We start from the raw sequence: 25,883 nt of genomic DNA, 5'->3' as shown, positions 1-25,883 counted from the left end.
ATCTCAGTATTTCTAATTAGTTAAACATTTTATTTTTTTCTGTTTAGCCTTTCATTCGAGCCACGACCTAGATAAGATGTTGCAGTCGACAGGACCAATATTTAAGGCCACGGGAGGAAGAACGGACGAACAAGCTGGACGGACCGCACCACGACTACGAGAGTGCAGCACGCAGACATGGGGCACCGAAGCACTCCACGCCAGCGGTGGTCGACACAGTGCTGACTTAAACGGAACGCTACGTCCTATGTTCTACGAAGAAACAGCAGTTCGTGAGCGCACTACGATTACGAGGGCTACCCTGCTCTGGCCGTAAAAACGACATCATCTTGCGTCTTCTAGAGGACAACGAAGAACGTCGCCATCTCTCCAAACGAACGAATGTGCCAACGCTAGTTCAGGCTGCCTCCGACAACAAACGGCAGATGACCCTGCAAGCGGCGCTGTTTGAGAGCAGAAGGCTGCGTGATGAACGAGAAAGTTTTCTGAGACAACTGGCGAGAGTCGGCCGCACGTTTTCCCCGGTAACTGGACTGCACGAGATCCGAGCACAGGCAGAATGCACGACGGCACGCACATGAAGGAGACGACGCATGCAAAATTGTGATTGCGTGCTCACCGGACCTTTCCCAGGTAATCGCCACGATTACGGAGACGCATCGAAGGTCAGTGCATTTCTGGCGAGATCACGAACACACGTTGCTCTGCTACATCGCCCACGAACTACATCGCCCACGCGCAGGTCATTCCAGCAACGAGCAACGAGACGCGCAACGTACGCAGCGCGCACGAGCTAGAAGGCACCACGTTCCTGGAACCCGCTCTTCCGCTACAGACGTACACGAACGGAACGCTGAGAGCACGGAACGCAACGGAGCCGGTACGTACATTTTCCGCACGTGCTGTTTCGGCGCGGGTCCACGCAACCAACGACATCGCATCCGGATTGGTGGATATGGCCACGACAAGCGAGCAAGACGCACGGCGGCCGAAGTGCACCATACGTGGCGAACGACCACAGCGCGAACACAGTCGGCCCCTGGCGGCGGCGGGACGAACCGCTCCTAGTGTGGATGACGCTCTCGCGTCGTCTGCTTTTTCACGTTGCGTGCGGCGCAAGACGCGTGCTGCACACGACAAAACAACCAATATGTGTGCTCGTTTGGCAGTAAGCAATGACATAGTTACCTCTGCTTGCGCATTTCCTCTAGAAACGCAATAATCAGCGGCCGTTGCGGGTTAATTCGTTGTTTTAATTCCACGAAACATCTTCGCCGTGGTTGCCGCTTGAGTGTGAAACGTGTTATAAACATTGCTTCCACACATTGCTATTTTCGTATTGTTGAGTGCAGTCGTCTGCCGTTTCGCGAACGTCGAAGGGTGCCTTTTGAAGGTGGCGTCGTGATTATTTAAAGGATAAAAGTTTACTACGCGAAACGGGTAAGAAGCGACAAGACCTGTGAACACACGTGCAAATTCCACACCCTTGTAAAATTGCGCTGTGTCCTTATAGAAAGAAGAAACAAACAAAAACATTTACACTGCACACGACCCGTGCGCTATCGCCCATACATTACCGGACACGTATTTTACACCCGCAAGCGCCTGTGTGATCGTGTTCTTCCCGTACCTTTTCTAAAATAAATACCATTTTTGGACAGTCGTTGTTTATACTAAGGAGGATGAATAAACATCTATTCAACTGTATGGAGTTGCTAATTTTACGTGTTATTTAAAATACGTTTCTATGGATGCGCAAGAGTATTTAGGGGGGATTTTTCGGTAAAATTAAGCAGTTGTGAGTTTGCGTCTGTCACGTGGCATTCCGTGTGTCATTTTCATATATATCATTTTCAAATCCGACATGAATCACCTTGTCCAGAAACGTGTCTCACTCAGCATAACCAAATGCCTACTATGGTCACGTCTTAACCTCTTAAGGTGGACCTAAGTTTAAAGAAAGAGGAGAAAACGTGTAATATAATGCACGTTGTTGCTCAAATGTGTGAGGGGTGTGTGGCATGACTCGCTGGTTTTTTTTTCCACAATGTTGGCTTTCAATACAATTTTGTAAAAGGCGAGCCACAATTCTGGACAATCTCGGACCAAAGGGGGGTTAATCAGTTTTGAAAATACGTGTTAAAGTACTGCTTTTTCACCGCTACAGAACACGACGCCTAGTGTTTCGATTGTAAGAAATAGTGGTAACTATAGTTTGGCTTTTCGGGTTACATGCGTTCTCTTCTCGCTGCTCTTGCAACGTTGGCAGGACCCCCCCCCCTTCCCCCGCCCTTCCCTCCTTCCCGAAAAAAAAAACGGAATGCACAGAATTTTATTTTTTAACCAATCCTTAAGAAGTAAATGCCAAGATAAAGGCGATTCAGTTTACAAAACAAAGTAGTTACCGGGAACCCGTTGCGCTGATTCGCAACGAGAAATAAAAAGGAAATGTTTTACTACATCTGCAACAGCGCAACTTCATTTATTGCCATCTTTAGGGTTCGTAAGCGACCTTATACGCAAGAATGCAAACACATCTCGCTGTTGCAGGCACCTGTTAGGTTTTAAAAGGAACGCAAATGGTCAACAGAGCAGCCGTAACAGAAAATTTGTGCTCACTGTGAGGTCCCAGAAGCTTGGTTTGCACACTGTAAACCTGCTTGTCTTTGCGAAAACCTAGCTAAACATGAGATATTGATTGTCACTGCGTGCGTTGACAATTCAATTCGCAAGTTCACTCGCGACGAAGGCCGTAAATAAGTGATCCGAAACCGTTATTCATCAAACCTTCCTTCAGAGTCGCTAAAATTTAATTTAAAAGACCCGTTAGAGCGGTTACATTTATATCTCTGCACTGATCAAAATTCAGTAATCTTATGTTGCCTTTTGAACACACTAAAAATATCGTAAGCTCTTAGAAAGAATTTCGGAGCAGTTAAGTAGTGTTACCATTTCAGGGCGTCCCACAAATGCAAGAATGCGTCATGCTACCAGTGAAAGTGATTGAGATTGCCGTTGTAAACTGAGTTTCAGAGATCGAGGCTTCCTGATTTGTTTCTGTTTATGCTTTTATTGAAGGCTCAAAGCCATAGTCTGGAAAGATCGAGCTTGCTACGAGCCACAGCGTACAAGTTCATTGTCACAGTTACGGCCATTCTGAGATTACCGATGAGTCGTCGCTTTTTTTGGCGTAGAAATGAAAACTGACTGCCGCTTCCATGCTATACATTGAACGTTGAGGAACCGAACTACAGCATACCACTTTTGTTTGCACCTTTCGTGCGCACATACGGCGAGAAAAAGGCACGAAGCGCGCCCACAGTGTGCATTCTTACGGGCCGCTCAGCGGAGCACCCACACTAGCAGCGCGACGCTGTCGCCACCTACATGTCGAGCTCGCGGCGAATAGAGGAGTTTCCGAGACGCACAGCGCACGAAACGCACCAGAGGCAACGAACGACATCCAACTTGAACCAGTGGAGCTGACCACGGCGAACGAAATGCACCATACGTGGCGAACAACCGCACCCCAATTATAGGGGAATTTCATAGATAAAACGAGACGCACAGCGCACGAAACGCACCACAAGTGACGAACGACATCCAACTTGAACCAGTGGAGCTGACCACGGACAACGAAATGCACAACGCACGGAACGCCACGAAGCCGCAGCACACACGGAGGAAACTGCAGTTCGCGACATCCTCTGCTCCCACTGCAGGTGCTATCCGGACTTGGCCAGCGAATGTTACAACCGCAGAAATCACCTGGCCACAAGCAACAAAAGGTCCAGCGCATGCGGTTCAACCCTACCGGAAAGTACGAGCTCTCCGACACCCGCTGCTCCCGCCCGAGTCCAGCGGACGAACGACATGACACTCGTGCAAGTAGGTCCGTCAACGAGCAAAGACACGGCCAGCGCACGCGGCATGTCCGAGCCAGAATTAACAAGATCACCGGCACCCGCGCTCCGATCGAGACTCACACGACAAACACCATTTCGTACAAGAGGACGCAACCGCGAGCAAGCGGACTCGCGATAAACGGATCCTGCGTGTATGGGAGAGATAGCGATTATAGCATTCTCGAAACAACGGGCAAAAGACGAGGTCTTGAGCGACGACACGGACACGGCAAGAACGGCAACGAATGAACCCAATCCAGACGAAGCATCGAATGCCCTGACGATGAAGTCACGCTTGCGACGCCGAGGAATGTGGGACCGAACGGACGGCACGAACTACGCCCGCTTCCCCACCACAACTGTTTCACTTCCGAAACAACCACGGCGACTGCGAGCACGGAGCAGCAACGACTTTGACCGATCAGCCATGCCACCCTACGAAAACGCCCCGCTACCGCACACTAAACGAAAAGCCAAACGGCTCCCGCACCATACGCAACGCACGCGTCAATTCAAGCAACGTCCTCAACGCGCCGAACTATGCCATCCCTACACAGCGCAGCTGGCGCAGCTCGCCACCGGACAAACGAGACGACTACGCCCCCACATGCATCAAGCACACGACGAGCTACACGAACACAATCGCCGACGGAAGCGGCGCAACCAACGCAACGCCGTAAACACTGTCAAGTTCAGGTCTTACGAAGTGAATCCCACGGCACACACACAATAAAATCAAGCAGATTTGAAATTCACCGAAACTCAACGAGACGAACACCCTCTTAATGAAGTTTCTAGTATCTGGAACAACAAAAAACAAACGCCAGCATCGAGCATCTGTCAACAAGCGGACAGTGATCTGGATACGAACGGACGTCAATCGACGCGAACGCTTCATTGTGCCTGGGGGCAGGCGCATTTCGGATTCAGAGCACGATTAGGATACGTATCAGCGCGCCCGGAAACGAAAACGGACGACAAAAGCTGCCACCCGAAGACACGCAGAAAAACGCAGTTTACGGCCACGGCCGCACCGACAAGCCCCGAGCTCCCCTGAGCCCGACCCGGCCTGAGAACAAGACGAGACGCCAGACGCAACGCGAGTGCTTACGTTCCGTTTCGCTTTCTCACATGTACAGTGTACTTGCCTTCGGACAGTAAGTCGCCCAACGACAGTGCAGCGCGTCAGACGTTTTCTTCCTCTGTCCTGATTTATATGTAACCTGTGTTTTTCTAATCAATTAAACAATTTATTTTTTCTACTTAGTCTTTCATTCGAGCTACGACCTAGCTAACAGTGCAGATAAGTTGATTATTCGTGAGTAATACAAATTGAGTACTCATGAGTACTGATTGAGTACTCATGAGTGCAGAATGAGTAGTACTCATGAGTGAAGAATGAGTAGTACTCGTGAGTGCAGAATGAGTAGTACTCGCGAGTGCAGAATGAGTAGTACTCATGAGTAGTACTCATGAGTAGTACTCATTGAGTACTCATGAGTACAGAGTGAGTACTCATGAGTACAGATTCAGTACTCATGAGTACAGATTGAGTACGAATACTCGTGAGGACAAATGAGTTTGAGTACAAGTGAGTACGATTACAAATGAGTATTTGATGAGTGAGTACGAGTGATTTTGTGAACAGACGAACTTTTTGAGTCTGAGTTTGATTGAGTACAGCGTAAATAAAAAAAATGTGATTGAGTTTGAGTGAGTTCTTTCTGTTTTGCCGACCTATGCCAGCATCCGTCAACGGACACCACAGCGTCGAGCACCGTTCCAGAAGTTGGCGCCGATAGTGAACACAATGGGGTACCTCCTAACGACCCGGAAAACAATTACATCGTAGTCGGTGCCGATAGCGGACGCGATGAAGTTCCACCTGACTGTGAAGACGATTACGTTTCGGAGCACAGCTGTGAGTCGAGCGACGAGGATGAAACCATCGGCGACTTTGAAGGCGACTTTGGAGACGAGTATGATTTACTCGGCGCAGGCTTTGCGAAGTTCGATGGCCAAACTCTACCAAACTCACAGGTGACGAAAACGGGCGCAATCGCTGCTGTAATGGCATTTGCCATTTCGCACGGGCTGTCGTGGGCAGCGCTGGGCGACCTGACGAAACTGATCAACTTCCTCTTTGGAGCAAATGCTCTGCCCCCAAGCATGTACTTGTTCCGAAAACTGTGGTCTGACGAGACCCAAGATGTGGTTCAGTACCATTACGTATGCGAGCAGTGCAGTGCTGAAATGAATGTGGACCTGGACGAGGCTCATTCCTCAGTGTGCAACCACTCTGAGACAGTTAAGATGCTGAGGGACCGGGGCTCATTTTTTGTAACGCTGAACCTGGAGAAGCAAGTAAGATTCTTAATTGAGAAAACGAAAGCAGAACTACATAAAAACTTGGAGAAGCTTCACCAGCCCGCAAGCAACATAACGGACATAACAAGCAGCGAATGTTATGCAAGACTGAAGGAAGAACGAAGCCTTACACGGGACGATCTGACACTCACCGTAAACACCGATGGGAGCCCAGTTTGGAAATCCTCGAAGACATCTGTCTGGCCCGTACAGTTCTTTGTAAATGAACTGCCTCCTCATTTGCGGTTTAAGAACTGTGTTCTAGCAGGCCTTTGGTTCGGCAAAACACACCCGAACATGCAGCTGTTCCTGAGCAAGTTTGTTGCAGAAGTCAACTCTATAAGGCCGCTGAAATGGGAATACATGAGCCACACACATGTCACCAGGACAGTCGTGTTGAGCTGCTCTCTTGACGCCCCAGCTAGGGCGGCTGTGCTGAACATGGTGCCTTTCAACGGCTACTTTGGTTGCCCATGGTGCTTGATCCACGGCGAGCACATTGCAGGTTAGTAGGAGCATTCTTTAACCGTTAGCTCTCTTACGCATGAGCACATTAACGCATGATTGCTTAGAAATGAACCTGCGGGTGCTCCTATCCTTTGTGCCGGTGTAATGTTTGCACTTCTGTTTTTGGCTCTGTTATACATTGTTACTGTTGCACCATTTTTAAAGAAAGAGTCAGGGTCATGTTGAACTGAGTTATTCATTACTTACCGAGATTAAGGTTGGGGATGCACAGAACATTTTATGATTTTTTTAGGAGGTTTACACTCCTTTGCAAAACTAAAATTTTGCACCCAAAAGTGCCCTTGCACTTGCACCATCCTCCATGCCCATTAGCTGGTGTCTGAGGCATAAATTAAGCAAAACTTTAGTGTGTTTAGCCCGTCAGACCTCTGTGTGAAGTGAAAAGTTGATACTAGGCATAAAATGATCACGGATCAGTATTTTGAAAGTTGAGATAGCATGAAAGTATGTGAAAAGTGACTGAGATGTCACTGGTCACTGTGGTATTTTCTTCATTATGATAGCATGCCCTTCAGCAGTACTTAACACAGTCCTAAAGATACAAGTTCTCTCCTATTTCCTGGAGGACAGCACAATTAAAGAGAGCGGTGGTGGCGCCAGCACAGTCATCGCTGGACAATGGGGGGTAATTGGTGCAGCGGCCGCAAACAGTACATGACGTTTTCTGTTCCGCTACCCAGTACAGATAAACTAAGGCTCTAGACTCAAACTAAATAGTAAAGTTATAAACCACGTGGGCTTATAGCACAGTGCAGCTGCACATAAGACAGCGCAGAGGTCATTGTACCTTTACGAAGCTGAAAAGCTGCTTCACTCGCAGAGGGGTATAATTTGTCATGTTCTTTTAGTCAAGAAACTGAAGATGCAGACCTCAGGATGATGTTACAAATTTTTAATGCAGTTAGAAAATACTTCCTTTCTCTTTTACCTCAAAACTAGCCCATACGGAACGTATCAGGCAAGTTGCAGCGGCTAGGGTAGCTACCACAGTTGTTGGCGTAGCAGCATGTGAAAAGTACTTCAAAGGTTTTTATCTAATTCACTATTTCTCTATACTATGCCTCAAGGGAGTATGCGGTACACCATGACAGAGCCGCCGGAAGCCAGAACATCAGCAACGGTTGCAACAAATATGGAACTTGCTGTTGTGTTCAAGGACACTGTCAACGGCATAAAAGGGCCATCTGCGTTGATGAACCTGCGAGGTAAGCTACTTGATTTTTTAGTTGTCATCTCTGTTGTATGAAACGAAGTAAAGGCTGAAATCAACCCAACACTTCCAATCTTTCAATGACTAGTTCATTAGAAAATCTTGCTGAATGGAATAATGGAACATGATGAACATTATGCTGCATAGTATAGATAGGAGGCTGAACATGTGGCTCACTGAACAAGCTCGATTCATTTTACATTTAGAAGGAGCATTAAGATGAGGTGAAAAGGGATCTATAACTCCTGGTGCTTTCCCTTTTAATGACGTCCTTGCAGTGTTTCAGAACATGTATTAAAAGCCAACCAACATTCATTTAAAGCCATGCATGCGAGCCATGTTTTTGTCCTTTCTGATAGCACTTGTGTTAGGTATAATTGCGACTCCTTACTGTGGAGGAAAGAAAAACTTAAAAAAGGCAAAGATGGCCTGTTGTGGGACACCCGGAGATGTCATTTTGAGGGGGCTCTTATTGCCCTTCTGGTTTGCTTTCCAATTAAAACCTCCTGCACTTTTACTTTATCCAGTTGTCCACTACTATGAACCCTTGAATGTTGGCCAAGTCGCGAAAGATGGCCTCTGTGTACCAGCGCTTTATTGCCGTTACGAAGTGGCTGTTCTAAAGTCAGCCACTGACATGTTGAGGTGTATGTTTTCCGCCACACATTTTATAATTCCCAGGAATTGCTAGGGGTCTCTTCCAAGCTTTTCTTTCCTCTATGTGTCTCACTACATTTTTTGAAAGCTGATAAAACTGCGTTGAGGATTTTGCATATAAAATTATTTTTTGTGTTCATGTTCATTTGCTAAAAACTTTTCTTGAGGCTGTGCATTGCTACTGTAGGTTTTACTTTCTCGAGTGAACAGGCTTCATGCCTGTTGATGTCACAGACTTTTTGCCTGTATGAACAGGCAAGTGTAAATACAGCCTCTATTTACACTTTTCCTTGTGCAGGTCTGGACCTTGTCAATGGCTTCAGCGTGGAATACATGCACTGTGCCCTCCTAGGTGTTACTAGGCAACTGACGGAGACTTTTTTGTCGTCTTCCAATTCTGGATTGAACTTCTACATTGGTAAATGCAATCCTCCTGTTTCAGTAAACTAGCCGTTGGGCCAGTTGGTGCACATTGCTTGAAGAAAAAGAGCGCTACAAACCACGACAAAAAACTGAAGAATGACGAGACAAAGCGCTTGTGTCTCGTCGTTCTTCAGTTTTTTCTGTCGTGGTTTCTAGCACTCTTTTTCTTGAAGCTCCTGTCGTTTACGTTGATCATAGACCAATTACCCTTAAAGGAATACTGAACTGGACATAAACTTTGAAGGAACGTACACCAGCCTGTGTAATTCAATGCCTATGGGTGGACACTGCCACCGGAACGCCTGCTGGTTGGGGGGTGGGAAGTGGGGGAAGGGGATGTTAGAAAGATAAAGAGGAGGGATAAAGGAGAGAGAGGGAATAAAGGCAGGGTAAAGAATGAAAAAAGAAGGAAAAGCACACACACACACTCACACTAGGAACAAAACAAATTGGCTCCAATCTACGCTCTTAAGGTGGTTGGAAAGCAAAGCTGTCAACTACCCCCACAACAATTGCCCATGCGACGTCACTTCAATTCACACACGTGGCTCTACAAAGAGTGAAACGAGAGATTCTGCCAACCGTTACTCAGAATTCGCTGGGTCGCTATCCCTAACGCATCAGCAGCGTCAGCCATGGCCGGGCTAGGGCTGCGGACGCCACCGCTGTAGCCCGGCTGTGAGTCACGGGAAAGAAAATGGAGAGGAGTGTCTTTCAAAGGGTGATACAGCAGTACCAAGCCATCCTGATTTGCCAGCTTGGGGCTACGCTACCGCGCAACATAAGCGCAGACAGCAAAACAATTCAGCATGTGAGCTTAGTGATTCCCATTTATACCGATTTAAGCTAGTAAAGTTAGTAAGTTCCCCCCCACTCGCCCCCGCCGCCGCCTCCGACGCATTGGGAGTTTGTTGTCCCGAATGGCTCTTAAGCCTTAACTGCATTGCCAGAGAAAGTTGTCCCCGAGTGTAGGAGCTGCAATGGTGCCTTCCTATGGTTGTAAACGTCAAACAGATCCAGTTTGAAATCAATAATGTGGTTGCAGTTTTGGGCGGCCTGGGAATGACACGACTCAGCTGCTCTTTGACATCAAACTTATGGCGGTGTGCGACATACAAGGTTCCAGCTGGTCAAACTTGGATTGGGCTGTCCCTTCCCTTTCGTATTAGCATGCATATTAGCTGGGACTAAGATTGAGAAACACATGCAGGACAAAAATAACTGCAGAAGCTAAAAATTTTAAAGGGGCATGACGTCTTTGTCCTGTTTCACCATGCCTGCCCTGACATTGAGGAGTTCTGAACTTACTGAATGAGGTGGGACTGTCTTATTTGAGCTAGGGTGGAAGTTCATACAGGTGGTTGTGAAAGGTTGCCGTCAATGCTCATAAAGCGAAGAACATAGCTTGTTTATGCTTGGTTGACATTGACTAACCTCTGTAGCACCCCACACCTGCTTCTGGGCTCTCAGCAGCTGAAACTAAAATCTTGGCCATGAATTGCACTGTAATTCATAATTGGTAACACTTTATGCAGTTTTAAAGGCCAACTGCACTGAAAATTTTGACCTCCTGGAAACCCTATTTCCATATTGTCTGCGGAAAAAGAAAGCAACATGTAATATACCACAGCTGAAATACGCGCATGGTCGCCACAAGTGCTCAGCAAAAATCGACGATTTTGAAACCGAAACCGTGGAGAGCGCGGCCATTGCAGTGATGCTGCAGATGTCCAGCGAGCGGCCAGACCATTGAGAGAGTTTTGGGCTGGACGGTTAGCCGCTCGGGAGAGAGTCTTGCGCGCAAGCTCTACGCGCGCACGGGGCAGCAAATGGAGAAGCGTGCGCAGCAGAGCTCGACCGGTTCTCCAGATGCGTGGCTGGCCAGAGGAATAAGTCCTCGTCGGCTGGAACGTCACAGGCACGTTGTGGCTGTTTATGCGATCCGCCGGCAGGTGCAGCGTGGTCTGCAGCAGAGCTTTTTTAAACGCTTCTGGCTGATAAATGAGCCATTTCAGGGGCTACCACTTGTGTCCCAGCTGATTTCGGGGTGGGTACTTACTACGCATTAAAAATAAATTTGGTCGAGGTGAAATTCGAGTGCAGTTGGCCGTTAATGGGTGAGTTGTAATTCATTACCTATTATGAACTGATCTGAACAAAAAAAATTGTCAGTAAATTTTCCAAATACTATTGGTTATCGTGCACCGATTTTAACACGATTTCTGAATACATTATTAGTGCCTATTTGTCTTTGTTTGATCAAATTGTCCCTTGTGGGCAGGCATTGTTTGGACAGTAAGTACGTGTGTATATGCGGGCTTCACTATTTCTAACCACTCATATTTTGCCGCTATGTAGCTGGGTAACTCTTGTGCCATTAACTACTGCAAAATTCTACGGCTCCCATACACTAACTCATTTTAATTGATTGTAGGGTTTTATGCACCCAAGCTAAACCTAGGCCATGACGCGTGCTGTAGTGGAGGGCTCTGTATTAATTTTGACCTTCTGGGGATCTTTAATATGCACCGAAATGTCGACAGATGCCCATTTTTGCTCATACTAGCTGATTCTGCCCATCCCTCTTTTATTGTCGCTGCCAAAGACGAGCTTGGCTCATTCACTGCTACAAGAAAATGTCTCGTGCTCCATTCTGAGGACATAATTATCTTTTGTTACATACAGCACAGCAAAAAGTAAAACCTGAACAGAAATATTTGAGCGCCTACTTTGGCATGAATGGAAACAGCCATTGGGGGTTCTGGTTCTTGTGGTGACGAATTTGCTTTATCCATAACATGAAAGGCTATTTTAAGCTTTTATTTTTCTTTCCCTTCATAATCTGAAGGCATAAGTCAGTTCATCAGTTGTAAGCAAGAAAGTGGCACGGAAAAAATTTGTGATGGCAAAAACAGCACTTGGTTTTTGTTAACAGTCCCAGTTTCAGAAATTTTTTGGGGGGACAAGAGAAGCAAATCAGTGTGAATAACCCTGTGATTTTGTTTCTAAGCGCGTTATATCCAGTGGTGCCTGCAAATAATGGGCAGCATTTTTGTATGCAAATGTATGCAACATTCTTGTTCAAGAACTACTGTTAAAGAAATGCAATCTCTATGTGCGACAGCTGTATTATTTTTCTTTTGTATTCTCCTTTGCTTCTCCCTCCTACATGCATAAATAGCCATGAAGACAATGTAGGTATCTGCATAAATAAACAAACAGCACATTGCTGAGCAAAGTCTACAATTTCTTTCGTGATATATTTGTGCAGGGGACCCCTCAACACTTGAGAAGATTGACGCGAGATTGCTGGCCATCAAGCCTCCACACTGCGTAACCAGACTGCCCCGGTCACTAAAAGAGCGAAGCCATTGGAAGGCGTCGGAGTGGAGGCAGTGGATTTTGTTTTATGCAGTGCCGTGCCTTCATGGAATTCTCTCCATATTTTACTGGAGGCACCTTGCAAAGTTCACGGAAGCACTCCACACACTCCTGCAAGAGCAGCTTTCCTATTCCGAGATTGACAGAGCAGGTATGTAGTTCGAAGGGTCATTTTGCATGCTTTACTGCCTTTAGCCCCTCGTTCTTGAATTATTTTTCTTACATTTTTCATATTGCTATAAGGTCCAGTGTGCTGTCATGCCCTTTTTCGAGTTATCTTGCCAACTGATTTACTTTTGGTGAGAATTCACAGGGCTTTAGATTACGTACTGTGAAGGCTGTTTAATTTGTGTTAGTCTGCACTTCCCAAAAAGCCCTGCTATTCCTACATGGGTGCAGAGCACGTATTGCTGAAAAAGCTGCTTTTTAATAGGGCACTACAGATTACAGGGAGTTATCTGTGCTGCCATACTAATGTTGCTGGTTCACCAATATATCACCAGAGCATCTTAATAAAGTTGTATGTATTACATGTCTGTTGCAGGTAAGCCATTTTGACAGCAAGGATTTCTTGCATAAAAAATCATAAAAGTAAATTTTCACTTCTCGTTAAACTCAATAAAATCTGATCGCATTGCATGGAACACACTAAAAGGGTTTACAAATTAAAAGAAAAAGCTCAGAGAAGACGCAAGCATGCAAGAAACCAATTACGTCTGACTGAATGCCGGTGACGCATTGTTGTTTCTGCATTGAATTGTCGAAGGGCCCTGTCCTCTTACTTAGGGATCCGCTTTTACTTTAACACTTTTGAATGGCTTTGGTCTGTCTCCTTTGTATTACGTTAAGCTAATTCGTGCAAATTTGTAATATAACAGTTGGCAATGGGGAATTTCGCTTCCTTGTTTGGCTCATTTTGTTCACTCATTTCACTCCGTTCTTCCACTTCCTTACTTTATTTATAGTGTACTTACATAAATGACCACTTTTTGCTACTGCAGAGCTTAAGCTTGTGGTGTGGAATGCGTGGGCTGTCGAATGGTTCCTAGGCACACGTGTTGGGAACAATTTTACAACTTCCTGTGACTACTTCTGCCCACACTGTCTTTTTCGTTTAATGGGTCGTTTAATGCTTTCACATTAAAATGCATATACCATGGTAGGTTAGACTTCATATGCTGCTTGAATGTTCTGCTTGTTCGCAATATGCGACACCATGGAACAGCGATACAGATAAGAGGAAAAAATGCTTGCTATTTCTGTTGATTTCTGAGCAACAAAAGTACCTTCATGCTTTTCTGTGTAATTTTTTTGTTGCAAATTTGGCACCATAATTGATTATTACTTGCCTTAATATCTATACTGGATTGTTGGTCTTTCAGTTGAAATAAGTCATATTTTAGTGGCTTATGTCTTGCTCATTCGTGCAAGCCCTGACCTCTCCTTCATTTCTGGTGCTCTCAAATACAATAATAGGAGGTGATGTTCCTTTTTTGAGTGAGTTGCAACTCTGCAACTGTCTGATGTGTGTTTTTAGCAAAGGCTTTCAACAGCTGTCAAGAAATACTGCTATAGAGAGAGCAGTGGGCTAGGGAAACATTACAGCTAGGATCCTTCTAAAACTACATTTTTGGGTCAAATTGAATTTTGAGTAGTACGAATATCTCGTGTTTTTATTTGTTTCAGAACAGCTTCTGGAAAGCTTCGTGTCACGATGCCAGGCTCTGTATGGAATCAGTTTCTTGACATTTAATGTCCATGCGCTGCTGCACCTGGCCCACTCCGTGCGCTCCCTGGGACCACTCTGGGCTCATTCGGCCTTTGTGTTCGAGGGTGGCAATGGAGCCATAGTTCGGCAGGTGTCAGCCGCCAAGGGGTTGCCACACCAAATCACTGAAAGGGTGGTAATCTTCCAACAGCTCCATCAACTGATCAACAGCCCTCGACTACCTCTCGGCGAGAAACTGTTTGCCCAAGAATTCCTGGGGTACAGCCATGTGAAAAACGCACTTCGTGTGAATGATGGGCTGTGCCTTCTGGGGGTGGGCAAGCCTACTACTCTTAGCCGAGAGGAGCAAAGGGCTGTTCATGAACGTTGTGGGGCGACTGTCACGAGGGCCCTGCAATATGAACGCTTTGTTCAAGCAAGGCAGGTTTTCCACAGCGCGGCCTACAAAAGGCCTACGAAGTCCGACACAACCTTTGTGAGGACATGCGACAGGGAGTACAAGCGCATCGAAAAAATCTTGTGTCTGGAAAGAAGCCAGATTGTGCTCCTGTGTAGAGCTGTTGTGCTTGCGGATGTCCGTTCTTTTGTGCCACACATTAAGGAATGCTTCCTGTCGCACGACACATGTTTGGAAGTGTTGCTGCCTACAGAGATTGCAGACACCTGCCTTTCTGTAGACTTCCCGGAGGTAGAAAAAACATTCATTTGCGACCTCCCAAACAAAATTAAGAGATTAATTTGGCAAGGGAGTGTGTCTCCCCAGTTGTGGTCAGCAGTGCATACCTTTCGTCTTAAATTGAACTAATTGATTGATTGTAGGGTTTAACGCGCCGACGCAACGCAGGCGATGAGGTGCGCCGTAGTGGAGGGCTCCGGATTAATTTTGACCACCTGGGGATCTTTAACGTGCGCCGAAATCTCGTACACATGGGCGTTTTTGCTTTTCGCCTCCATCTGAAAAGCGGCCGCCGCGACGGGGAATCGAACCCGCGACGTCGTGCTCAGCCTTAAATTGAATTGCTAGCTGTGTTGTTATTATGTTTATTACCTGCATATATTCTTCAAAGCATTTTTAACATTTCTTGCATTCTTGTGAAACTAATTCTGACTCTGTATTGTCAAACGTTTTTTGTTAGACGTTTAACTAGAACTTGATTGATTGATTGTAGGGTTTAACGCGCTGATGCAACGCAGGCGATGAGGCATGCCGTAGTGGAGGGCTCCGGATTAATTTTGACCACCTGGGGAACTTTAACGTGCGCCGAAATCACGTACACACAGGCGTTTTTGCTTTCCACCTCCATCAGAAAAGCGGCCGCCATGGCCGGGAATCAAACCCGCGACCTCGTGTTAACTAGAACTTGCTTACAACCTTTTCGCGGCCTTTAGAACTTTGAGGTAATGTTTTTGCAAGTGAGGGTGATTGATTGATTGATGATTATAAGGTATAATGCACCGATGCTACACAGGCGATGAGGCGCACCGTAGTGGAGGGCTTAATTTTTGACCGCTTGAGTGCCTTACACACGCGCTGATACCTTGAACACACGGGCGCTTCTTTCTTTTCGCCTACATCAGAAAAGCGACCTCCGCAGCCGGGAACCGAATGGCTGGGTTTTTGAGGCAAGAGAGGGTGTTTAAGAAAGTACATGTTGTTGTTGTAATCCTTTATTTCAAAGGGAAGGCCATGCGACCATAATAAGGGAAGATGGGGAAGAGGCAGGGAGGAGTAGCCGAGTAGCACAAATGGTGGGTCCTTGAATGCCATAGAAGAGATCACTGCGGTCAGCAGAGCCAGGCTAGGGTTGGGATCATGTGAGTGCAGTCAAGTCAACTACTACGACCGGGGTAGGCCTTGGCTTACACTAATCTCGAGAGACCACTCTCTAGGCAAATTCCCCTAGGGCTGTGAGAAAATTAGTGTCTTCGAAGGGGGTGTCGTCTTGAGAGGAATCACGTGGCAAAGCGTTGGTATTGGGCGGTACAAAGAAAATGCGGCGCAGTGCCAGATTAAGTGGTTGAGGGTGGCGAAAACTAACGTTTGATAGTAGGGGCAGTAAGGGGGTGGAGATCTTGCCGGGTGAATACATTTTCTGATGATGTGGGGTGTGAGGGCTGCGTTAGCAATAGTTTTGTTGAGGAAGATTTCCGCAGAGCGAGGCATCGGAGGAGCCAGAGCCGTTGTTGTGCTTGAGGGAGCTGTTTGGGCGGGCACGGTATGGGACCCTTGGCGGTATGCTAGAAGTTCCGCCTTGACCTGCACGTTCTCTTCACGAAGCAGGTGGAGTTCAGAACGAAGGCTATCAAGCTGGGATAGTACGGTTTGCAGAATTGAATCCCTTGTTGGCGAAAGTGAAGGTGGAGGATCCGCTGTAGCGCTAGCTGGGGGAGGCACAAGTCCATCGGCAGTGTTGGTGCTCGAGGAGCCATTAGAGCGTACACGATCCGCCCAGGATACTCCATCTTGCACTTTGGAATAGGTATGAGCGGGTGAGGCAGTGTGGGCAGGACACGTGGGGTCCACCGCCAGATTACCATCTTTTTTACAAGCCACACAATAAAGTGTGCGCTCGCATGGCTCAGCTTCAGCATGACTGCGCCCACATTTGCGGCACACCGGTTGGTGCGGGCAGTACTTCGCCATGTGCCCGATGCTGTGGCATGCGAAGCAGACCATTCTCTTTGGCTGGCAAGGCGACACTTTAACTATAGCCATGTAATATTTAACCACGTGTGGTATCGTAGGGGAGTCGAAAGTCAGAACTGCTCGATTTGTTTTGCCTATTCGTTGCGCCGCCTAGACGTCCGCTTGCTCGCACTGGATCCAATTCAAAATTGTTTCATTTGAATCTTCAGGCTCCACTGTGATGACTCCACGTGAAGTGTTGGCACGATTTGGGGAGTGTCTGACCTCTATGGGAAGGGTGAACATATGGTTATTGGTAATCTGAATGCAGTTTGCAGTGAATCGTAGCGGTGTGTAGCGAGTTCGGCCATTTCGGGGGTAGGGGCAAGAGTGCCTAAAAGATGTACGAGGGCATTTATAAATGTATAAATATGCATGTGTAAATATGCAAATGTAAATACGTAAATATATGTAAATGTGCGAGGGCATTTATAAATGTATAAATATGTTTTAGTAAACAAGTGTAAGGAGCACATACGTTGAATGGTTTCCATTGCATTGGATTGTGTATGCATGTTTTTAGCATTCTATATTCCCAATAAAATGGAAAGAATTGAAGTGCAAATAAAGCATATATAAAATGAATGTCTGTCATGAGTTCGTTATGTTAAATACACGATATAAGTGATCACAGCTGTGGCTTTTACCTGTGAAGAAAATGTAATTGGGTTGAGAATCCAGCTATTCGCTGATCGACTGTAATTGATCAATTATATTGCAAAGAAACAGAAAAGAGCTTGCAGGGCGTGCAGGACGTGAATGCTTAACGGCCGTACCAAATCGACAGCCATAGGTCGGCAAAACAGAAAGAACTCACTCAAACTCAATCACAATTTTTTTCATTCACGCTGTACTCAATCAAACTCAGACTCAAAAAGTTCGTCTGTTCACAAAATCACTCGTACTCGCTCATCAAATACTCATTTGTAATCGTACTCACTTGTACTCAAACTCATTTGTCCTCACGAGTATTCATACTCAATCTGTACTCATGAGTACTCACTCTGTACTCATGAGTACTCACTCTGTACTCATGAGTACTCAATCTGTACTCATGAGTACTACTCATTCTGCACTCATGAGTACTACTCATTCTGCACTCATGAGCACTACTCATTCTGCACTCATGAGTACTCAATTTGTATTACGAATAATCAACTTATCTGCACTGTTAGCTAGGTCGTAGCTCGAATGAAAGACTAAGTAGAAAAAATAAATTGTTTAATTGATTAGAAAAACACAGGTTACATATAAATCAGCACAGAGAAAGAAAACGTCTGACGCGGTGCACTGTCGTTGGGCGACTTACTGCGCGAAGGCAAGTACATGTGACAAAGCATAACGGAACGTAAGCACTCGCGTTGCGTCTGGTGTCTCCTCTTGTTCTCAGGCCGGGTCGGGCTCAGGGGAGCTCGGGGGTTGTCGGTGCAGCCGTGGCCGTAAACTGCATTTTTCTGCGTGTCTTCGGGTGGCAGCTTTTGTAGTCCGTTTTCTTGTTTGCACTACTGTACTCAGGAGTGCATATACTCAAGAGTGCAAGCACTCGCAAAAACAGTATTCATGAGTGATGTGTACTCATGAGTGCTGTGTACTCATGAGTACTCATACTCATTAGTACTCAAAGTCATGAGTACTCATACTCATGAATACTGTACTCATGAGTACTCATACTCATGAGTAGTGTACTCATGAGTACTGTACTCACGAGTAGTGGACTTACCCCTATACTCACTCGTCATCGTACTCACTATTTTTTTCTGGGTGTGTGATCACTCATCATCGTACTCACTCGTGAGTTTGAGTACAAATGAGTACAAATGAGTGTACTCACGAGTGAGTACGCCGACCTATGGATGCTGGTGCCCCATCTCGGAAACGCTAGCAGCTGCTGTTTGAAGCGCAGCGGCATTTTCTGTCGCACGCTTGTAAAAAGTCGACGCCGGCACTTGAAAATAGTTTTCCGCGTCTAAATACTGTTTCCTCCGCTGCCTAACTTTGTCCGACATCGCCACAGACGCACTTGCAAGGGAGGACAAAGAGGATTAGCTGCGTTGAGGCGGTCTAGGCAGAAAGAAATGCGAAGTATTTTCAGGAGGTGGAAGTACAGACGTGAGATATGGTGTTCAGCAGCGCTCAGGAAAGGGATTTTAAAGGCTGTTCCTTTTGCAACGGGTAATTTCGTTTCGTTGGTTTTGTTTCGTTGGTTTCGCTTTCTGGTTTCGTTTTTCCTGCTCGCTGTATTTACACTTACGATATTCTCAGTTTAGCGAATGAACGCGATAACCCAGGTGTATTTTTTTAATTCGGCGTATGTTTTAATTGTGAGTCATAGCTAATAATTTTAATAATTGAGAGTGGCGATGCTCGGATCAGATCCTAGGCTCTGATCCGAGCCGAAATTATTGCCAGAACTAGCTAGTTCTTGCAATAAGTTGCAAGAACTCATTTGTCAGAACAAAAAATTTGTAAAAACCTAACGCTCCTCAAACGCAAAAGGGCGTGCTGTACGGTTTGTTGGTACACTAACTTCAAGAAAACACCTCAGACGTTGGGACTAAACAAACACACAACACAGGCGCTGTGTTGTGCGTTTGTTGCTTAGTCCCGTCGCCTGCGCTTTGCCTCTTCCATTCCTCCAGCTTTTCAGAGCTTCCCGTATTCATACTTTCGGCCGAAAGCGGGACAAAACACCGTCTTACAAGCAGGCTACGGGACGTCGGGACCACAGCCGCAAAACAGGGACATGACCCGCCTAAATCAGCAAATCTGGTCACTTTAAATTTATGCCTACTGCTATTTTAGACGTATTTTGAAAACGTTTTTTCAGCGTCCGCACTGTTGAGGCCAACGTCGGTAGACGCCAACCTACAGGTACTAGTCGACGCCGTCCTATTCTTTGGGTGGAAGAATGGAAAGACGATTGGAAGTTTGGCATAAAGTAAATTAGGTTGACTTGTCGTATCGAAGGAATGGAGATCTGGAGCAACAGATCTTTGGACTGGTGTACGCGGACAACGTGTACTGTTGATGGCAGATAATGCGGAAGACCTGCAGAAAATGAACGACACGTGTAGTGAAGAACGTACCTAGGCCTAAATTTTAATCCTCAGTAATCGGAGCATATAACGAAGAATTAAACTAATAGGACGCCAATGAGGATTCAAAAGAAAGCCGAGTCACTAGGGATGTGGCTAAACGAAGGAATATGCTACAAATGCTAATGAAGAACATGTTAAAATGAAAGCATGAAAGGAGGACGAAACGTGAAACATCGAGCGGACAGGGCCAAATAATGGTGCCGGTGCTCAGGTTTCCGATTGTCATATTATGCTTAAAGTTATTTTCCTGCCGGGACTGGAAGTTAACCAGCTAGAAGGCAGTCATTTAATTAAGACAACAAATATGCGGTGGTACACGGGGATATGGGCTGGGATTCTTTCGAATCCAGGGAAGCGCAAAACAAAATACGCATTGCAGAGATGCCCCGAAATTTAGCAGACAAGATGTGGTCAGCCAGAGCGCACAGGTACCTGCACCTTGAAAATCGCAGGAAGTGAACGCAAAAGCTCATGACCAAATACAAAATTACCGGGGAAAATAAAAAAAATCTGGGATGGTTACAAAGAAAGTGAAGAAAACATGGAGCGGACGCTTTCTGGGCAAACGAATGATAAACAAATGATTATGGGGTGCCAAAAAGGAGGCAAACAGGAAGTCAGAAAAAAGAACTTTTGCGGCAACGATAAATGCGGTGCGTTGCTTTTCGACACTGGAGCTGCAGCTCGTGTCGCCCCAGGATGAGGCAGTGGTCGTGGAAAAGTTGAACCACATAGTAATGAAATGCCGAAAGATCCAGCCAGCAAGAGGAAGTCCTCCTTAATGAGGCAACGGGTTTCACCGTTGCTGGGACAGCACTAGGCATTAAGCATTAAGCACGTTGATAGGTTTGTTTGGGAGAAAAGGAGGGCCAAGTCGACCAAGGGCCATTGCACCCTGCGATAGCGTCATACCAGCCGGAGTTTATTACAAGCGAGTAAGGGAAACGAACTGGAGAAAGCGGCTTTTCCTCGAATAGTGGCATATTCAACGCACACCTGGGAATGTTAATCGCTCGCTTGGCACTCTTCCCTCGGTGTACACACACAGATTACGTGCCGCAGCGAGGGGCTTTGTGCGAGGCCAGCAAGTGTGAGATGGAGCTGCAGCGTGGCCACTGTCACCCCTGAAGAAGAAGCCTAGCCGGCTTCGAAACGTCGGGTTTTCTGCCTTTTGCATTGTATTGGTTGGAGCCTAATAAAATCTCAGTTCAGTAACTTCCCAACCAGACAGAAGTCTGTCGAAATGTTCACTTTCAAGCGAGTAAGCATGCGAGTATGTGATAGGCAAGGTGGCGTATGCTGTCACCCCGATTCAAAGAAGAGGTCAACACGGATCATCATCATCATAAAGCAAGTTGACCTGTGAAGCCTTCCATAGGGAGGCACACCAGTGAGGCACACCAAATTCTTTTGTGGCTTTTGTGCGTCCTCCATGCTTTTGTGGCCTAGCAGCACCGGCAGGTCAGCGCAAATCCTCCCTGTTCTGTGACAGCGCAAAATTCTCCCTGTTTTGTGACAGCGCTTCCTCGTTCGCCCTTGGAGTGCTTGGAGCACGTTAACATGCTCGCGTACGTCAAGTACGATGACAATTTCAAGTGCATCCTACCAGTTCACCTGGTGAAAGGTTTTGCACCCAAAGGGGAAGAGGACTTCGATCCTTCCAAGAAGATCCAAGCGTTTTGGATTAGCGAAGATCGGAAAGTGGAGGGTTTTTACCCAGGATTTGTTCACGCCTTGGCAGGTAAGCAAACACAACACACCCTCTACTGCCCGCAAAAAAATGTTTTAGTTGGCATTTCTTACGACCGTAAACAAATAAATATGCACTAATTTTAAAAAATCGCGCACGCGACCTGCCTATGCAACGATCGTAAGATGCGTCCAAAGGAGAAAAAAACAAAAAAACACGGAGGCCTATAAGACCACGGCACGGTGACACTTTATCATTCAAGTAGATTCAGTTATGCAGATCTGTAAATTTACTAACGCGGTCTGTAAGCGTGCAGCCCTGAAAGCATACGCAGCGACAGCGAAGACCTAGGTGAAAAAAGTAACGCAATGGGTACCGCAAACCGACATTGTGGACATGAGTATTTCGATTCATTTAAGGAGTTCAAGGTAAACGGGAAACCTATTTATACGTGTTACTTTTCAGACTCGCTGGTGTCCATGCGGACCAAAATACAGAGTATGAGGGAGCCATTCCCACGAATACTGCAAGCTGAAGTGCCGAAAAGGGGCAAGAAAAAGGTGGGTTGTCTGTGTGTGCAGCCAGTAATGGTTTGTTCTCAGCATGCAAGTTGTGTGAGAACATTTGTAACTGTAAAAAAATACACCTAAACGTGAAAATACGAGCGAGATTATTGAATAAGTAGGCGTGTACGCGAAACATTCATTGCTTTATTTAGCTGTAGAGCAAGTGAATTACGTACTTTCTGCAACCTTTAGGCTGTGCCAACAGCCAAGGAGGCCAAGAAGAGGAAGCTGGAGGCCTCCAGCACCCTTCACAGGCACATTCCGGAGGATTTCAACACCTCGCAGAATGCATCGGTTTGTAAATCTTTTTATCGTAGTTCTATTTCGAATGGGGCAAGGCATGAAGCCTGATATTTGATTGCCTTGTTACCCCTGCTTGAAAAACTGCAGAAATTTTGGCCAGTTTTGTTGCATGTTAATTTTAGCATGGCACCATTGTATATGTATTTGACATAGTGGAATCCCGCCGACCGCTGAGATTTTCCGCATACAGGAGGAAGCTATAAGTGGGTAGCCATTCACTACTTTATAACAAAGGTCCTGGGAAACTATAAGTGCATTTCTACCTATTTGCCTATCTTGTGGAATAAATGGCTAAGCATAGTTTATACAGTCGAACCTCGTTGATACGTTTATACAGAAATACGTGAGTGAGATACGTACAAAATGGGGAAACGTATGACCCGCCGCAGTAAAAAAAAATCTAGAAACAGATGTGAGCATCTAATCGCCTTTTTTCACGTGTGCATGTCTATCAACGCCTGCATGCTGCGGCCATTTGAGAGCAAGACCTCCTTTTCTAAACACTGCACTTTTGTGTGCACTGTGATTGTCCTTCGCGTGAAAGCAGCTCCGCACCGCTTCCAAGCTGACTACGGCCTGAGCATATGTGGCCGCGGGAGACACCACCTCTTTCTTCTTGTCGTCACCGCCACATTTCTCAGAGGCTTCGCCCAGTGCCAGCGCTGCTTCATGGCACGATTCCACCACGATATATTTGAAAGTTAGCATTTCGCACGTTGGGACGTCGTTATACAGGCGATAGAGGCAGCTGCATTACCATGCGCTGCAGGAAAACCGCCACGGTGACCCAGGCGACCCGATTGTGGCTCGGCACCTGCTCATTGCGCCGTGGGTGTGAGACTGAGTCTGCATGCATGTCAGCACATTTTTTGTTCACCGTAAAATGTACCGTCCAGTTGTAGTTCGATAAAGTTTTTAAAACTTTGAACATACTTACCAGGAAATCGTGTTATCCAGGGATGTAGTAACCGGGAAAAAAACAGCGTAACGCTAGGCGGCATTTTAAGAGTTCACAATAGAGAGCATAGTAAGCAGGAAGTTGTATGAAACGAGAACGTATCAACGGAGTCTTACTGTATATCAAGGGTCCAGTGTTCTAAATACCCACACAGGGCAAAACTTAACAAAATGTCTCTATGACCAGGTCAAGCTAAATAGAGTTAAGCAAAGGAAACATTTCATTTAAGTTGCCCTTGCCAGTCCATCCTGAAAACACCTTGTGGGGGCTTTTTAATTTTCAGCCCAGTAAGTCACGGGACAGGGCTGTGTCTGAATTGAAGGCTGCCCTCGACCTCTCGGGAAAGGCTTTGAAGAGGGAGAGGGATGAAAAAGAGGAGGCTCAGAAGGAGGTGAAGCGCCTGGCGGAAGAGCTTGAAGAGGCAAAGGCCATCAACGAGAGACTGACGGTGGCGTTGCTGGACAAGATTGGTAAGCACATATTTCTTATTACTGTGTCAATCCCAACTTTAATGGCAACAGTACCTAGTTCTGCTTGCATTGCATCCACTCTGCCAGTCCAGTACAACTGTTGCAGGCACAAATGATACATGTACAGTGTAAGGTGTACTACTTGTTGCAGCAAAGGGGGAAGCTTTGGCAAGGTGGTTTGTAGTGTTATTTTAACAGCGGGGTAGGTCAGGTGAAAAGGAAAAAAAAACGCGATGGACGCTGACTGACAACGAAGTTGCAGTTGGGTAGCTGTGTAGTAGTGCCAGATATGCACTTTGAAACGCAAAAATGAAACCGAAACTGCTGGAGACTGGCTTAAAATGCCAGGTCCGCTTGTTAAGCATGCGGGGGACATTAGGAATCGGTTTTGGGCAGAATAAATTTACCCATTCTTCGAACCAATGCCCACTAGTGAATAGCTAGTGGCATTGTTAAATAAACATCACTCCAAAACGTTGTCAGATAGCAAAGCTGACAACATAATTTGACATTTGACTTGCTAGGAGCCTTTTGATCAAAAAAAGTTTTGGGCAATGCAGCACAACCATAAGCAGCTTGCCTTTTTGTCAAACACAGCAGCGACACTCCCTTTCATAACTTGCACCTCAGCTCACAAAAAAGCTGTCAAAATCTGTCACCAGAATGGTAAATTTAAACTGATTCTACAAGTGGGATGCCTAGACTTGGAGTGCATTGGGTTCATGAGAAACATGTTGAAATCAGTGATATTAAGCATCGATCACTGGTGATGTATTTGTACTTAAATAGCCAACGTAGTGAAAGATTTCAGGTTGCAGATAAGGAAATCTATTTAAACAGAACCTTAAATTGCAAGATCTGTTTAGTTCATTGAGTGCCTTTTTCCTAATAAGCACCCCTAATCTTGCTGTTCGCTTCAGCAGAATCACTGTGAGGTTTGGTTGCATTTGAAGTTTTACCTTTTTGTTGCAATTGCAGAAATAGCGCGTGACGAGGCACGTAAGCTGCGGCCAGACCCCAGAGGCGAGGTCATCGCAGAATTCATTCTGCCACCGCCACCTGGTGCAGGTAATGGTTGTGTTCACGACTAGTCCTTAGGTGGTGCTCAAAGATACTCTTTTTTTTGCAGCCAATGGGGACGGTCCGGGACAGGACCTGGTGGGACAATACCCAGGTATGCAAAAAAATATGCCAGTATCATCTCTTCTTTACAGTGTCAATGTTGCTAGCCCTGTTTGGCTGCAGAACATGATAGCTTCCAGCAGATACCTCTCAACAGATATCACTATTTTCATTTTTTGAACTGGAGGTACTATACTCGGTGACAACTTAAGAACGGCACCGGAAGTTGCCGCTGTGCGTTATCACCGTAGCCGGATGATTCTCCGCGCGGCGCAAGTAGGGCGTTACTGGGATATTTTGAACATGGCCTGGGCCGTTCCCGTGATTTTGTGGACTTAATATGCTTACAAACGACTCCAGTGACGACAAACAAACTGCGTGAGAAAAGGCAGACGATATCACGCATTCATAGCAAACCCCTTTCAAAAGGCGCGCGCACTGACGTCACGGGTCCGGCGCTTTGGCGGAGTGATACACTACATGAGGTGGTGCCGTTCTTGAGTTGTAACCGAGTATAAATATTTTGCCTCCTGCCTTGCTTAAGTCAGAAAAAGATGGTGTTATTATTTACCCTTTTGGAAATTATAATGGTGTACTAGTGCATCTACAGCAGTTGTGTATACTTGTCCTGGATGTAGTGCTTTAGGTTTTCGAATATTTTGCAGAGTTGCCAGAAGTTATGTCACGAGGGGAAGGGCTCATGCTATTCTCGAAGAAGCCAGATAGTTGGTGTGAGGGGGTGGCACACACAGCGAGCTGTTTGAGTCTTTGTATCTTGTGCTCCTGTATG

At 46.2% G+C, this 25,883-nt stretch overlaps 1 protein-coding gene across 1 annotated transcript in view; it reads left to right on the top strand.

Annotated features, from left to right (window-relative positions):
* Window positions 1-7,717: 7,717 nt before the first annotated feature.
* Window positions 7,718-25,883, top strand: part of LOC144164916 (uncharacterized) — a 28,711-nt gene continuing 10,545 nt past the window's right edge. The window contains exons 1-9 of the mRNA XM_077695145.1: window positions 7,718-8,005; window positions 8,966-9,085; window positions 12,362-12,622; window positions 14,158-14,513; window positions 21,527-21,725; window positions 22,446-22,534; window positions 23,785-23,971; window positions 24,950-25,039; window positions 25,101-25,145. Coding sequence (XP_077551271.1) covers window positions 7,858-8,005; window positions 8,966-9,085; window positions 12,362-12,622; window positions 14,158-14,513; window positions 21,527-21,725; window positions 22,446-22,534; window positions 23,785-23,971; window positions 24,950-25,039; window positions 25,101-25,145 — 1,495 coding nt within the window. The 5' untranslated portion in view covers window positions 7,718-7,857. The remainder of the gene's footprint in view (window positions 8,006-8,965; window positions 9,086-12,361; window positions 12,623-14,157; window positions 14,514-21,526; window positions 21,726-22,445; window positions 22,535-23,784; window positions 23,972-24,949; window positions 25,040-25,100; window positions 25,146-25,883) is intronic.

The sequence above is a fragment of the Haemaphysalis longicornis genome, unplaced genomic scaffold (assembly GCF_048455015.1).
Source record: "Haemaphysalis longicornis isolate Haplotype H1 unplaced genomic scaffold, Haemaphysalis longicornis Haplotype H1 scaffold_14, whole genome shotgun sequence".
NCBI classification, from domain to species: Eukaryota; Metazoa; Arthropoda; class Arachnida; order Ixodida; family Ixodidae; genus Haemaphysalis; species Haemaphysalis longicornis.
This window is presented reverse-complemented; position numbering and strand designations above follow the sequence as displayed.